The following is a 17,108-nucleotide window of genomic DNA, read 5'->3' as shown; positions in this document are numbered from 1 at the left end:
AGCAAATTAGATAATATATAGTGTAGATGTCATTTATAGATTATTACCTATTTTTATGTAAACAATTAAAATAATTAAACATTTACTTACAACACTAACTTTTGCTTCAATAAAAACAATTGGCCAAACAAATTCAATGGGAGCGATGGCTTTGCATGGTTTTAGAAAGTTTGGATAAATTTGGCTTATAACTTGTTGTTTTAAGTTTCAAACCCGACTCTAAATTTTATTTGTTAGTTGGCTTCTTACTTTACTTTTAATTATATTCATGCAGTACTCCAGAACTATTTTTAAATGTTTGTTTTTTTGATAAAATAAATAATATTCGCGTATGGCATGCGGAACCCGCAAGGGAGCAGAGGCCGCAGTCGACCAAAAAACACTTGGAGAAGGTCGATGCTGCGGTGTACCATGGAAGAGTCTTGTCGAGGCCCTATGCTATCGAGAGGAGTGAACAAGGAGGAGTGCGGCTCACGAGTCGTAAGTTGCCGACCCTGGCGCTAGTCCATTTGCCCATTGGTTTGGACATTTTCCTGTTTGGACCATCGATTCCCGTATCGACTCCAGTATCATCTTCCATGCATTTCAATATTTTTGGCGTTGCTATTAGTAAATTTTAAGCAGTTTGCCCCCTACGAACGTATGAGAAATATGATCAGGTTTAAAACTTTTACGAGTTTGTTAGCAATGTGAACCGCTGTTTTCACAGCCGTTTATCTGTCCGTACAAACGCTGATTTCCCGCAATGCACAATCGTTCTACGCTTTTTTGACCCTTAGGAGTTTTATCACTGATTTAATTTCTGTTACTTCTTCATGCAAATTTCGAATCGCACTTTGAACGAATCTCGAATCTCTCTTCGATATTCTTTTTTTTCAATTAATTTCAAATGAGATTGTAGATTGGCAGCGATTTTTACAAAGTGACAAGAATATTCTAGGTTAGAAACCAAATCATTTAATCATAAATTAATTTAATCGTGTATTTAAGCAAAATCCTCAGACACTAGTGCGACAAGTGCACCACTTCATCACTTAACTCTATGCCTAATTTGCATTGATTGCAAATGGCATGTGGCAAATATAGCTGTTTATGTTTTAAATTTAGTTAACAATTTTTATAATTTCCCAGAGTTCGTAACATTATTCGGAAAATTATATGTAAAGCATGAGTCCTATTCGGTAGTTCTTGAAATGAATCTTGCTCTTATTGGGAATATCAAGAAGCGGGATAAGCTCTTGCATACATGCACAAGTCAAACTTGTTAGCTTGTTAGTTATTGAAAGATACGACGCTTTATTGCTTGCGCCATTACCCTCGGGATGAGTTCTTGATAGTATGTAGTATACAAGCCATCATGAGTCATTTATGGTCAAGGTCAAGGGAAATTTATTTTAAAAATCGGTCAATAACCACACCCACCTCACATATAACGTTATATTTCAAAAAATAAAATAAATATTTTATACCACTGCTATAAACGAAACAAAATCGCTTTCATTTGGTACAAATGATGAATCCAGAAAAAGAAATACAACGCAGTAAGTAAAATTTTGGAAAATTTGCGGTGCATCGTTCACTTTTCAGTACGGAATGAATCCCGATAAATTTTCCTTCTGTCCATCTGATCCGACAGGCAATAACTCTCATTGTCGATAAATTGTTTTGATTTCAAAAATTAACAGTCAGCCGAAAATTAATTTTATTAAAATGTGCGCGGTCATGTATATTTTGACACCGGCTAAATTTAGTTTTCGTTATTTGTTTTAGGTAGAAGGACAATGCCCTTAGTACAAGATAAGTTTTTATTGAAAATTTGTGAAATCGATCAATAACAACACCCACTTACAATTTAACAGTAATTTTTAAGCAGGTAAAAATTGTCTAAGTTCTGTGGGAGCAAAAGTTTATATAGCCGTGCACATTTCATTAAAATTTAATTTTAGAAATCAAACAAACTCACAGAGAATAGTAAATGAAACATTTACTTAATTATTATACTTGCACTCAAATAAAATTTCATTAAAATGTATGTTGTTACATAAGTTTGGTCCGGACCGAATTTAAGACTTCCTTACTAGTTTATTACTACGTTGCAAGAGAGGCAGCAAAGGTTGCCTATCAAAATAGATACATGTATGGGTCCAAGACTGCCTATAATCGTTGATGAGAACGAAGAATATATTTTTCTTTTTGATGAGAATGTAAGCTTCACGATACATGGCTTCCATTCTTATTGTTAAAAGCGTTAAATGAAAAAACTGTAAGATAACCTACCTTAAACCCGTCATACGTCCAACTGCCAAATTTGAGAACGCATGTTTGCTCATCAAAAGGAAAATATTCTACATCTATTTCACAGGATGATTTGTAAATAGCGGGAGGCTTCCATTCGACTAATCCTTCGGAGTAAATTGTAGCTTTTGTCGCTAGTGTCACTTCGAAGTTACCATCAGCACTGTTATTATATTCAGCAATCAAATTTCGATAAATTTTAAATTAAATGGAATACGGCTATTGTGTCATTAAAGACTATCTGCATTAATATATCGGATCAAAAAGTAAGGAGTAAAATACGCGTGCTCTTCAATCCGGAAAGTGTTGTGTTTCCAGTTATCATTAATATCTGTGTCTACTTTAAAAATTCAAGTTCAAAACTGCGCGTCCGTTTTTTGAGGAATAAAAATAAATTTAGCGATTGTAACAGTGTCTGATTGTGTTGAGCAAAGAAGTTGCGGAAAGATATTTATGCCGCTGAAATATTGCGAATAATTCAGGTCTTCGGTAATGTTACAAAAAATATTCAATTGGTACAAACAATTAAGAGTAGATAAAGAAATTGATGAACAACATGAAAAAGACAGCAAATTTGATGCTAACGAATTGGTGATTGACAATTAGAGATCTCATTCATACGGTTAACATTTCATTTGGGTCATATCAAACTATTTTGAAAGATATTTTGTGCCTGAAAAAATTTTATCTCGCTTAGTGCCGAAAACACTAAATGCGCCAACTCACACAACACTAATTCTTCGAAAGCATTTCGCTGAACTTTCCATAAATATCGTTCCACAACCACCGTATTCGCCTGTTTCAAGAGGCTAAGGCTTAAAAACTGAATCGCTGCGCGCCTAAAAGGCCATTCCGGATTGAATGTAAATGGATTACTCAGAAGATGATGAAATAGACTTAGAAAGCGGGTAAAAGTTTTAAAAGTAACAAGCTTTTTTACCTTACTTTTTGATCACATAAAAAACAAACTTAAAATATTTAAAGTTTAATTCTTTTAAATATAATTGAGTTAAAGTTCCTTTTTTATGTACAATTTCTCTCAATAAACGTTTTAATAAATATCAATATCTTGTAGTAGAACACAATAATAATGTAATTACAAAGCCCAAAGCCTTTTCAAAATCGGCTAAATCGTCTCAATCTTGATATTCTTGAAGTCACTGATCATTAATATCTAACGCATTCGATATCACAGAAACTAAAGATTTTTTCACTTGCTCTCAAAAGAACTCCTAAATATGGGAACTGAGTGGTAGTAAATTAAACTATGACGAATTGAAAAAAACTGTGATTATTTAAATAATATTCATATGCATTGTTATTTAGTGGCGACGCAAAAATTGGTGTGGCTCTCGCCGGCGCCTCAATATTTTTTTATATGAAAAAATTGATTTTATAAGCAAATGTATTATCACTTTATTAGGAAATATGTATATGTGTTCATGTAGAATGTGTATATACGCACGAATTATCTCATCTGAGATTACTGGTGGTTAAAAGTCCTTCCTAAAATCAGTCTCAAAAACAAGTGATATATAATATTTACTTTAAAAAGAAAGTTAGCCTGCTGAAGGGCCTTGACTTTTTTATTGTTCGGAGGGAAAAGTGTTTAAAGGCTTTGGCGCTGAAGTAGCCAGAATCGGGCCATGCCCAACATTAACAGAATTTAGGGTGTGGTCTAAACATATTTAAAAAAATGGCGAAATCACGAAAGAACGGCAAGCAGTGGACGAAACTACTAACTACATACTTAGGAATGCAACTTGACGAAATGAACGAAGCGTCTGCTTGGCTTGCGCCAATAACTCAACTTCATTACAGCCAAGGCGCATGACACGGATTTTCGAATAATACCCTTGATAGTGTACGAGATTTGTTTTATAACAAAGGAGTGACTTTTTATTTTTCTTAGCAAATAATTAATGAATTATTGTAATTAATCAATATTTACTTAGTCCTGCCATAAGTTCTGTTAGAAGCTAAGTCTATTAAGTTAGTTTTATTTAATCATGTAAATACAAAAAAAACATTTAAATTATCATTCGAAATAGTCAGCATTTGCTTTTATACAAGCCTTCAAACGATAAGACCATTCAGTTATTGCAACATGCACCGTTTCCATGGACATAGACGTCGTTGCTCGAACCAAAGATTGTTTCAGACTCTCAAATTTCTGTGGGGCCTTCGAAAGATCGCCAATCTTCTGCGGCTTTGAACAGAGGAATATTGTTTTTGAGCCACTGCTGGGTGGTTTTTGCCTTACAGGCTTGAGCGGAATCTTGCTGGAAGATCTAAAGCTCTCCATTGAAGAGAGTACTGCTCAACTGCTTCACCACACCTTCTAAAACATGCTCCTGGTAAGTTTTGATCGGGTCTTAATGCCTTTTTCGCAGAAATGAAGAGACAAGACACTCCGCACCAAACCATTACGGAGACTGGACGCTGGCCAGGCTGAACTCTTGGAACAACATTTTTTGCGTCTTTAGAAGTTTTAGCATAGATTTCGTCGTTTCGCTTATTAAAAGCTTCTTCAACAGTGAAAATTTTCTCATCTGTGAAAATATTAGTTTCATGGCCGTTGTATCTGTCGAATCAAACTTTCTTCAAGCGCGTTGGCAAAGATGAGCAGGTGAGTGACAAAAATCTTTCATGTGGAGAGCGCTTCTAATTAGGCTTGACATGGATCTGGTCGTTACATTCAATTCCCTGGACATGATTTTCTGTTTTCCAAGGGGGTTTCTTTCACGAATAGCTTTAATGGCAGCACTGGTTCGAACCACGCGAGGACGACCGCTGAGTATAATTTATGAGTAAAAAATGCATACGAACAAAAGCAAAAATAACAGAACTTTTTTCTGCGAATTCGTTCTCGACGTATGCATTGTAAAGTTTGTCTTTATGGCAAGACTAAGTATATATTTTGCCCCCTTCAAAGTAATCCCCCTCAGATGTACAGGGTGGCTGATGAAAGCCGCTACCAAAAAAAAAATTGAATAACTTTTTTTCTTTTTAAGTTGTCTGTTCCATTTTTGTTTTAATTTGCAGATTGATCTTTAAAATTTATTAAAATTGAGAACTGGGACACGCAAACAAGAATTTGGATAGTCCGCCGCTATCACGCACTGGAGTCCGTAGTTTTGGTACAGAGAGAGTACAGGCGGATGTTTGGCGGCGATCCCCCGAGCAGATGGACCATAATGAGACTGGTGAATAATTTTGCTGAGCAAGGAACAGTCGCAAGAAGGCCTTATCATCAAAACCCACCAGTTCGGACGGAGGAAACGATCGCTGCTGTAGCTGCAGCTATACAAAGCAATCCAAGGGTTTCAACAAGAAGCTTATCTGCTCAACTTGGTGTCAGCCGACAGTCTTTGCAAACAATAATGCACAAAGATTTAGACTTATTTCCCTACAAAATTCAAATGGTTAACAAACTGAATGCAGCAGACTTGCCGATTCGCTTGGAATTTTGCCAGAAGATCCTGCAAATGGTGGAAGAAGACCAAAACATGTTAAACTGCCTTTTCATGTCTGATATGGGCCTCATCATTCGATTTAAACGGCAATGTGAACAAACAAAATTGTCGAATATGGAGTACTTCTAACCCACAGATACTCCACGAGACGGAATTGCATCCTCTTCGCGTGACAGTGTGGTGTGCGGAATTTTTCTATCCAGAACTACGCCGAAAGAGAATTCCTTTCAACTCTGTGTGGTTTCAACAAGATGGGGCAACGTCTTACATATCCCAGACTGTTATGACAGAGTTGCGACGAAAATTTCCCAATAACCTGTTTTCAAGAAACTCCGAATTTCGTTGGCCCCCCAGGTCGCCTGACCTTACTGCACCTGACTTTTTCTTGTGGGGTTTATGTAAACAAGAAGTTTATAAAACTAAGCCAACAAATTTGGATGAACTAAAACAATCCATTCGGGCAACAATTGCGGCTATTCCTGTCGCAACTCTCAAAGCAGCAATGAACAACTTTTTACTAAGATGCCGCACTTGTGTCAACGAGCATGGGGGGCATTTAAATTCAATTATTTTTAAAACTAGTTAAGCTACATTTAATAAAATTTAATGATCTTCAACTTGAATAAAAAAATAAATGAATTCCATACACTAAAAAAAAAGTTATTTGAGTTTCTTAATGTAGCAAAATTCATCAGCCACCCTGTATTACACTGCCAGCACCTTTTCCAATCCACAAAGTATTGTAGATATCTACTTGTTTCAAGCGTTTGATCTATTTTGGTGATGCGTTTTGTATTGAATCTCCTTCCATTCATGGGTCTTTTAAGTTCTGGGATCAGGAAAATATCGTAGGAGGCCATGTTCAATGACTACAATATGGTAAGATTACATAATAAACAAAAATCGAATCTACCTAGAAAAAATGAGTTCCTAATATTTATAATTTCAGAATATCTTTCAGAATGAATTTAACGTGTTTTGTTGTTCTATCTTCTGTGAGAATGCACAGCACATACTGTGCCCTTTCATCGATATGATTAGCCGCTTCCCTATCACTTCCTCCCGATTCCTTCTTTATTTACGTGCAATGAAAGAAAAAAATGAATGAAAAAATGTAAGAGAATGAAAAACAATTTGAACCTAAAATTTTATCAATCCATGCAATTAAAGCAGCTTGGTCCACCATTTCTTTAAACTACCTTATATCACTTCATGAATATATTCCAAATAGAATTTCTTAAGTAATTGTAAGGAGTTATGGTTATACACATTATTAGGTAAAAAAGTAACATTTTCAGGATAAAAACAGGTTTTAATTTGCAACTACTCTGGAAATAGCGAGATGGAGTGTATTTAAGAAGTACGTCGTCACAAGAGCGGTTGAATTGGTCAGCACATTTTTATATTTATAGAGACACGGTCAAAATAAGTGTGGCCAAATTCTTGGCATCGGAGCATTGTACTGGGCTTCTTCGATGAATTTCAATTTAATTTTATAAATAGAATGGAGTTCCTATTGAAGCCTTTGAGACGCACTGACTCGCTCTTGTTCAAAGAAATTTCGACTTAAATACAATCCAACAATAAAAACAAAGATAATCGATAGAAACATACCAACAAAAGTGTCAACAAGAAAGTGCTAAGAAATAAAAAATTAACAAGTAAGGAGTGCAAATTCGGTGCGGATCGAACTTTATTTACCCGCATATGTTTTGGTAAAATTTAATTGGGACCGGCTGTTAATTTTTAAATTTAAACTCATCGGCATTGTGAATTGTAGCTTCATCTCAACATCAAATGGGCGGACGGAAATTTAGTCTTACATATGTATATAAAGTGGGCGAGGTTTTTATCCGATTTAATTATCTAAATGAGGCGAATTTTATTAAGCCGTTATCGAGAGACACGCATTTAATAAAAATTGGGCGTGGCACTGCCCATTTTTCAAAATTTTGCTTGTGTTGTATTAATTTTCCTAGATTCATCATTTGTACCAAATTTGTGTAAATTTGAGCGAGCGTTGTATTTTAAAAAACCCTTACCAAAATTAAGGAAATTTGTTACAAAGGCTTTCTTTAAGTCGCATTGAAATACACGGATGTAAATTACAGAATTAATTAGATTTTTCTTTTCATTTGTATTTAGATATATGGTATATATATTTAATTCCTGATATTTTCGGTGAAACCTAGGTGAACTTCTTTTACCTTTGGGGCCAATTCTTTAAATTTCTGATCTCATTTGAATCGCATGCTGGGGATAGGGGGGTTTGATGGTAAAGGTGATAGATAAACTAAGCAATTGCTGCTTAGGCATAAAACTAAAAGTTATTTTTCAGAAATATTAATTTTATATAAATAACTGAGCAGTACTACAAGGTGATGTCCAAAATAAAAGAGACTGAGCTAAAATAGAAACGATAGGAGCTTTGTTCTCATAACTTCGAGTTTATTTATTCAATATAGGCTCCTCTGGCCTCGATACACTGTTTTGCGCGATTTAAAAGCTTTCCGAAAGAGTGTTTATGTTCATTGACCGGAATCCGGAATGTCCTTCAGGACGTCGGTAGAGATGGTGCATTATCATGCAATAAGCGCCAGCTTCCTCCTTCGCGGAATTCAGGGCGAATTCGACTAATGCGTTGCAACGAAACGCCAAGATAGAAAATTGCATTAACGGTTTGGCCCGTTGGCATGAGCTCCTTATGGACAATTCTCTTGGAATCGTAAAAATAAATGAGCATCCAATTGTTTTTTGACTTCTCCAAACGCGATTTTTTGGGTGGTGGCTCGCGTGGAGCCTTCCAATCGGCACATTGACTTTCACACTTAGTTTGAGGTTCATGTTGGAAACACGACGTTTCGTCACCAGTTACAATGTTGTAAAGGAAGTTCTCGTCTTTTCTCACCTCTTTAATGAGCTCTTTCGAATGTTGAATTCTGAGCAATTTGTGGTCCTCAGTTAACTTTTGCGGAATGAAACGTGCACAGTCCTTTTGTAAGCCCAAATGATCAGTTAAAATGCGATAAATGGATGTTTTGGAGATATTCAACTCCGATTCCATGAATTTCAACGACGATTTTGGATCATTTTTGATAAAATTTCGAACAATTTCGATGGAATTTTCGGTGATTACTGATTTCATTGTCATTTAAGCTCTCACAATCATCTCTGAAACGTGCAAACCACTCATGAACTCTGGCACGGCATAGACAATCATCGCCATAAACTTTTTTCATCAATTCAAATGTTTCAGCAAACGTTTTATCGATTTCAAAACGAAATTTCATATAAGGTCTTTGTTCGAAACTCATTTATGTACCGATGGCACAAACATACTAACACGCAATAACTTCGCTTCCACTGAACCAAATGTCACCAAGCTTTCACTGGAAGTCAACTAGAAATGTAACTTCCAACACACTAACTCATTAAAAAGATGGCGCCATCAAAAACATTTTTAAGACGCCAGTCTTGTTAATTTTGAACTTCACCTTGCATTTCGTTGATGTTGTTCCACAAATTAAGGGACCTACAGTTCTATGCTGCCTCCGCACCTCAAAATAATTGCATCTCAACATTTTGACCAGTTTTCACTATTTTTATTTTCCTTTAATTTTTTGTATAAAAGTATATAAATCCAAATTTCAAACTTTGTACAAAAATTTAAAGAAACCAACAAAGTTTCATCAAATTTTAAAGCTTTTAATTAGAAGTTCTAGAAACATGTTTGTTATACAGTGGTGTAGTCATCTGCGACACTGTTGGACTGGAAGATCTGTTGTTTTTACTATTCGTACACATATACGAGTACTCCCGCATAGTAGATATAGAGTTCCGGTGAGAACGCAATCAATTGGGCTTACGCGCGGCAATTATTATAAATAGAGGCACATAATAAAGTAATAAAGTCACTTTAAACAAATTTACATTAAATTAATTTAAATCAGGAAGAATCCAGGATAGGATTTTTCCCTCCACATTAATTTCTTTCAACTGTGACAACAAAGTAGCATCTCCTACAACAAAGCTCTCTGGCTGCTCGATTGTACTTTCACATCAGGTTTTAAAGATGGTCATGAATTGAAGGTGGAACGAAGTTTGCATAACCGTTTTGTCCATCGATAGCTGGGACAATACCGTAGTGCCATTTGGCATTAACCCCAGAAAACTGGACTATATATTACATGTGCTCGATCCATTTGAGCTGTTCCTTCAGGCCAATACCAGAAGGGCCGTCAGAATTCGGAAGGACCTCTCCGATCCGTTTGATACCAAACGATGTTTCAGACAGCGTGACTCACTGACGTGCAACTTCTTTAACTTGATGCTGGTAAAGATCGTGCAAGTCGCCCGAGTATGCCGATGATATTGATAACAACCGCGCTGTTAGCTCTGACTTTTCCAAGCTGGATAAAGAATCAAAGCGAATGGGTCTGAAGGTGAACGAGGCCAAAACTAAATACCTCCTGTTATCAAAAAAACACTCGGCGCGTATTGGCACTGTTGGCAATTATGATTTCGAGGTTGTAAGAGACTTCGTTTATCTAGGTACCAGCATTAACACCGATAACACGATTAGCCTTGAAATCCAACGGAGAATTTCTTTTGTCAACAAATGATACTTTGGACTAAGTAGACAATTGAGCAGTCAAAACCCCTCTCGACGAACAAAAATAGCGCTTTATAAGGCTTTCATCATGCGCAGAAGCTTGGACGATGATAATATCCAGTGTAGTGTCCCGAGGAGTGTTCGGGAGAAAGATTCTGAGGAAGATTTTTGGAGCTTTGCATATTGGCGACGGTGAGTATCGAAGGCGATGGAAAAATGAGCTGTTTGAGCTATACGACGACATAGACATAGCGCAGCGAAAAAATATCCAGCGGCTTCATGTCTTCATGTCAAGAGGAAGATATTTTCTGTATTGGAAAGTTCAGGTGGAGAAGGACTTGGTTTCAGTTGGTGTATCCAACTAGCGCGTTTCGTTAAACTCGGCCAGAAGACCATCAGCGAAAAAATGATGAAAAACGGGATTTTCTTGCAATTTTAAACTTGCCTTTGGGAACTTTTATTGAAGTATTCAAGCAAATTTGTGGAAGACTTACAAGTTTCTTTGCTAATTTTGCTCAATGATCAATCGCTGCATTGCACTGACAAAAAAGACATCGCAAAAATCATATTCTTAACTGAAATGATAGTTATTATCGTATGAAATGTGGGACAAACAAGCAGGGCAACTGGAAAAAATAGTGCATTTTAAAATTTCTCAATTTTTGAAAGATACGTAAGACAGACATTTAAAAACGAGTATAGCAAAAGAGGACGGATCATACGTAATAATGAATGAAAGCGCATATATTCTTTTCGTAAAAAAATAATTTAAAAAAACGTGCTTGGGATCATCATGTACATTTAAAAATTTTAAATAAAAAAGTTTTAATTCTAAAATTTATTTCTGGATCTGATAAACGACACTACTTTCTATAATATAAAGAAATATTGAGGATTAGTATCTTTTACATTACACATTTTTTTCAATGCCAAAAGTGGTATAAATATTGTGTTTACAAAATTGCCCTTTTTGTTAAATGAGGGGGAAAATATTGAAGTAAAAGGTGCAAGTGAATTCCATAACTGACTACAGAATTCGATAAGTCATAAGTTAGTTCAAATAAAAAATACGTTTTTTTTATTTTGGATTTAAAGTTAAGAAAAACGTTTTTTTTTAATATTTAAAAATTCATGTATATCCAGGTGTAAAGGATGGGAACAAGAGTTTTTGAAAAAAAAAAATCAATTCCTATGTTTTGGGATACCACTTTAGCATATACATGATAAACTAACTTAGATAGACCATTTCTTAAGAGACTATACATTTCATAACTAGAGTTTCATCGTGTCTGCTCAACTTTGGGCTTCCTGTACGGCTTAAGGTAACGCAATTTGAAAACTTTTATTAAGTTTTCTGATCCTACGTCATGTCTGTCCATCGCTTGCAAAAATCAAATATGTAACTTAATTTATTTGTATTAATGCCCACTCCTACTACACGGTGACCAGAGATGTAATATCATAACACTGAATGTATTGTATGTATGTATCAGCTGGAATTACAGGACATCATCTATCTATCTATCATCAGACGTAAGAACAATTTTGTGTGTATCAGATGGCACCATGTCGATTATAGTAGACCGTAGCCGAATGGGTTTCTGCTTGTCGCTCCTCGGCGGGCAATGGTAATCCTCTGAATGTATTTCTGCCATGAAACAGTTTCTCATAAAAAACCATCTGTCATTCGGAGTTAACATCAAACTGTAGGTCCTTCCATTTGTGGAACAACATCAAGACGTACCACAAGGCGCATACCGGAGGAGGAACTCCGCCAAACATCCAATGAAGGATCTACATGCGTACATGTATACTCGTATATGGGGTCGTACACCACAGTAGCTGAAGTCTTAAGACTTAAGATAAAAACTAAATTGTTGTTTAGCGTTCTAAATACTATATCGCATAATTTTTTAATTTTGTATTTATTCCCCTTATTTCTTATTTAGATTTATAGATAAAATGAATGCTAAGTTTGCTTACTGGTCTTTCTTTTCGGCTTAAGCTACTATACCATACGACTACAGATACATACATATATGTAACAGGTGATCAGATTAGAAGTACTTTTGACAGATCACCAGGGGATACTGTCAAACTAAATACATACTTTTTTTCATTATTCATTGACATTTCATCATGGAAAGACTTACGCATCAACAACGTTTGCAACGTACAACGCCCGATTAGCAATGAGGCCCATTTTTGGCTTAGTGACTACGTCACCATTAACAAAATTACGAATAATTTTACATTATTGGATGATACTCGACCGATTAGACCATGTAAAGCCCGAAGTGAAGAGAATATTGCGACTGTAAATGGAAGTTTTGCCGAAGAACCGGAAGACCGGTCTCAACAACTTGGACTAACTATCTTGATCTAAAAGCGGATAAAGAAACAGCTAGTCCATTTTCCAAAGCGTCATAATTTCAGTCGTTGGGCTCTTGAAAAACTCGCCGAAGATCCGAATTATGGGACCCGAATTTTGTAGAGCGATGAGGATCATTTTTGGCTTAAGTCGCAAAATTACCATACTTGGGCTGATGAACAACCCGAAGCCATTCAAGAAGCTTACATTACATTCATTGAAAATAAGCGTTGGTGCGGTCAACCATATTTCTTCAAAGATGAGGCTGATGCCAATGTAACAGTGAATTGCGAAGGCTATCGCGCGATGATAAACGACGACCGGAAATTGAAGCCCGTGATCTCCACAACATTCGGTTCTAACAAGACGGTACTACTTGCCATCACGGCACAGCCCGTGAAACCATGGATTTACTGCGTCGTCGTTTCGGTGACCAATTTATCTCTTGTCTCGGACCAGTGGATTGGCCACATTCGTAAGATATTACACCTTTGGACTTTTATTTGTGGGTGTATGTAAATATGTCTAAATATTTTGTGGATAAACCAGTTTCGATTGAGGCATTGAAGGCCATCATTACTAAAGTTATTTACGAGATACCGACCGAAGTCCTCCAAGGAGACATGCAAAATTAGTGTTTACGGATGGTCGAATTACGGATGGTCATAAATAGTTAAACTAAAAAATGATAATGATTGCCCAATTAATTTCAATTTTCGTTATTTTATTTCAATTTAAAATCCGATGCCTCTAAATTGATCACCCCTTATATAATGTATGTATTAAATTTCTGCTGTTATCATCCTTGTGCTAAATGCGTCATTTAGAATCATGAGTTTGGTTTCTTGATGCATATAAGGCAATTTTTTGATTATGTCTTATATCCGGCGAGCAAAGTGTCGCTTCTCTTCGCCTTTAAATTTCAGAGCATTGAAACGAGGACATAATCCAGTCAAGGTGATAGCGCCGACTCATACTTTTGGCATCCTCATTGGAGTACATCAATAACCCTTCTAAATTGGAGATTTCTATTAGAAAATGGCAGCAACTCCTTACAGGTAAAACTTCTATCAGCAGCTAAATGTGGCAAACCTATTCAAAAGTGCTCGGGATATAAATATGTCTATATTCCTGAAAGGCTTCAGTTTCATGCCAGTATTAATTTTCTTTGTTCAGAAGCTTTCACAATTATTAGATATGCAACACTGATTGTGGCTTGTTGAACATTTTTTCTTGATCGCTTACCATATATCATAAAAGACTTTTCCTACCAAACATAACTAAATCTCAGAAAATTGGCAAGTTAATCGAGAAAACTGTTTTTTGGTTTACAAACTTGGCAATTTCACACAAATAAATATCACTAACGAGTGAAGTCTTTATACTACATTTTAAATTTAATTAATTTCTGGCGCATAGTGACTTTATTTTATATTAGTGGTATTCACACCGGCCTTATTAATTTGTTAGTCGGCACTTATTATGAGTATTTTGCTTTTATAAATTAACGAACTTCCGCACTACCGAGTAACAAAACACCAGACCCAGTCTTGTCTGTTTGTATTGTATTGTTATAAAGTGTTTTTTTTAAGTAATTATCAGTAATAAACGCGATTTCTTCTACATCATTTGCAGTTAAGCTTTCAACAATTTGGATTTTTTCTGGGGATTTTCACTTTTCAATAAAACTGAATCAACTGGGAATAAAAAGTGCTTTCACAGTTAAAATATTTACTGAAATACCTACTAACGAATTACCAAAGTAACAGTCCCGGTGTGAATACCACAATTATAATATGTTATGCTCATTAAATTTTCGTGATCAGCGCCTCCAAGAATGTCAAATGCGTTTAGAAAATTTACACTGCATTCATAGTTCTCCGCGACATTGGTTACATTAGAATCTCGTAATATATAAACGTAAAAAATAAAGTTTGAGTTACTTACTTGTTATACAAAACGATGTCTGGACGCCATATGTGATCTGAGGGTACATGTAACATATGTACTCCACCATATTCCTTTGGTTCCCATCGTAATTTGTAGTCATACCAAGACTAGAAAAACACATTTTCATTAGTACAAAATGTAGAAATACTCTTTAATATGATCAGTCAAAAATAATAGCGACAATTTCGGGAAAGATCTCACAAATCCTATTGTAATAATTGCGATTTTTCCAACGTTATAATTCTAGCCAGTAAATCGCAAGAAAACAAATTTAGCTGTTATAGAAAAGTCACCTTATGTGGGTTCGCCTTGAACTGGACTCTTGAATTCTTCTTTTCTCCTCCTTCTACATTCAAAGAACGCATCGAAGCTTGGTATTATTCTCACTTTTGCATACTTTGATAACACTAGTTTCGCAGAAGGCTCATTTCCGAAACTTGGACGCTTCAAATTATAGATCTATTTGGCTACTGGATTCAGTAGGAAAAATACAAGAAAAAGTGATTTTCAAGCATCTGGAAGTGCTGTCTACTCGTTACGTTTAACGTTAAAAACGTATTTAATACAGCAAATTGGGTGAAATTTCTGAAATTCCTTTCTTCTCTTAAGACTCATAGGAAGGTATTGGGTAAAATTGAAGCAACTGAACAAAATACGTGCCAATGCGAAAGTGTAGCTATGACTATCCAGTGGTTAGAAAATAATAGGCCTAGTCTAGCGGAATAAAATAGAAGAGAGTCTTTACTTTGGGCCACAAAAAAATTGAACAAATAAGCCTCTATGAGGCGGCCGCCGTAGCCGTAGCAAAGAGAACGTAAGTTCGAACCTCGGTGAAACACCCAAATAAAGAAAAAGTTTTTACTAATAGCGGTTACTAATAGCGGTCGCCCCTCGGCAGGAAATGGCAAACTTCCGAGTGTATTTCAGCCATGAAAAAGCTCCTCATAAAAAATATCTGCCGTTCGGAGTCGGCTTAAAACTGTAGGTCCCTTCATTTGTGGAATAACTTCAAGACGAACACCACAAATAAGAGGAGGAACTCGGCCAAACACAACGACGTATGCAGCGCGTTTAAAACTGTAAAAGTAATGATCCCGGGTCCAATCCCTATGAGTATCTTGGCTAAAGAGGTGGTTAAATTGTCAAGCCACTTACATTCAGTAAATGTAGCTCAGCAAGCAACGCCGAGTAACAAATCAGCATCTAAAAATGGCAACAGAAATGAGGCAGCTCATTGAATGGCCGTTGGCCAATGCATACTAGAGTTTAAGGTCCCGGTAAAAAGGAAGTGGATTTCTATTTGATCCAATTTTTGGGAGCAAACAGGAGAGAGAAGCACTTCGCGACTACTGCGGAAAAGGGAAGAACGAGGATGTCCACCATGCCCTCGTTGAGTGTCCACGCTTTATGGCAAATAAGAGCAGACTTCAAAAAACTGTCTGCGTAAAGAAAATAATCTTTAACGCGCTCTTGCAGAGTTTTTTGAAAATTTAATTTATTACGAAAACTTCTGAGGTTTCAAGAAAAATACAGAGTTAGTGGAGAAATAAGAAACCTTAGATAGTCTAAAACTATTCATACAAGTACATGATGAAAAATCTTTTGAAGTTGAGCAAACTTTAAAATTTACTATGATTGGTGGGGAAGTTTCTAATGTAATCCACTCAAGAGCGTTTTAGTTGTGGTGTAACATCATAAATCATTGGGAGATTGTCCATTGCTTGGGGAGGGGAGCTATTAGCAAAACCTATTCTATAATTTTATTGCTCCGTGCTCACAGTGCAGTATTGCACGAACCCTGCGGGTATTGGTATAATTCCTAATTGTTGACACACTTGCTTATAGAAGTATTATGTATTATGTATTATCAACGTAAATACTCACCTGCTCAACCCATAGATTCGTTGTCATTATTTGGTTTTTGAGATTCTGCAGAAAATAATTTTTTTTAGTACATTTATTTTTAAGGTATTGTCAGTGAACTAAATAAGTTTAATAATAATAATAATTAAAACAAAAGATATAAAAACTTGGCTTTTGTAATTTCTTCTTAAATATTTATTTTAATTTTGAAGGTTGGTTATTTATTATAATGTCATTATTTAAATGTCCACGTAGCAACTTAAAACGGCAATCGTCGTTTTGAGTGTCTTGGAAATTAGCTCCCCTAAGTAAATCTTTGCGTACCCTGTACTCCAACTTTGGCTCATTTTTATTTTATGCTTTAAGATTAAGCCTAGTGGACTAATTTACAGAAACAATAATTTTATAATAAATATAATAATTCGTTCAGAGGGGCAATAACTCGACATAACTAACATATGAAACCTAGTGCTGCCATGCAACTCTGTATCCCATGTGAGGCTTGTTCTTTTTATCAATAATTTTTGTAACTCCATACCAA

The 17,108-nt window shown here is 35.8% G+C and overlaps 1 protein-coding gene across 3 annotated transcripts in view; it reads right to left on the bottom strand.

The window, feature by feature from the left end:
* LOC129236432 (acetylcholine receptor subunit alpha-like) overlaps positions 1-17,108 on the bottom strand; it is a 49,778-nt gene that overhangs the window by 23,890 nt on the left and 8,780 nt on the right. For 2 of the 3 annotated variants that reach the window (XM_054870822.1, XM_054870825.1), the window contains exons 3-5: positions 16,589-16,633; positions 14,702-14,811; positions 2,278-2,458 (exon numbers count right to left, since the gene is read on the bottom strand). In XM_054870822.1, the coding sequence (XP_054726797.1) occupies positions 2,278-2,458; positions 14,702-14,811; positions 16,589-16,633 (336 nt within the window). The remainder of the gene's footprint in view (positions 1-2,277; positions 2,459-14,701; positions 14,812-16,588; positions 16,634-17,108) is intronic. The other variant, XM_054870823.1, reaches the window with a different exon arrangement.

This window comes from Anastrepha obliqua, chromosome 1, assembly GCF_027943255.1.
Source record: "Anastrepha obliqua isolate idAnaObli1 chromosome 1, idAnaObli1_1.0, whole genome shotgun sequence".
Classification (NCBI taxonomy): domain Eukaryota; kingdom Metazoa; phylum Arthropoda; class Insecta; order Diptera; family Tephritidae; genus Anastrepha; species Anastrepha obliqua.
Note: the sequence above shows the minus strand (reverse complement) of the source record. Positions and strands in the feature narration are given on the sequence as shown.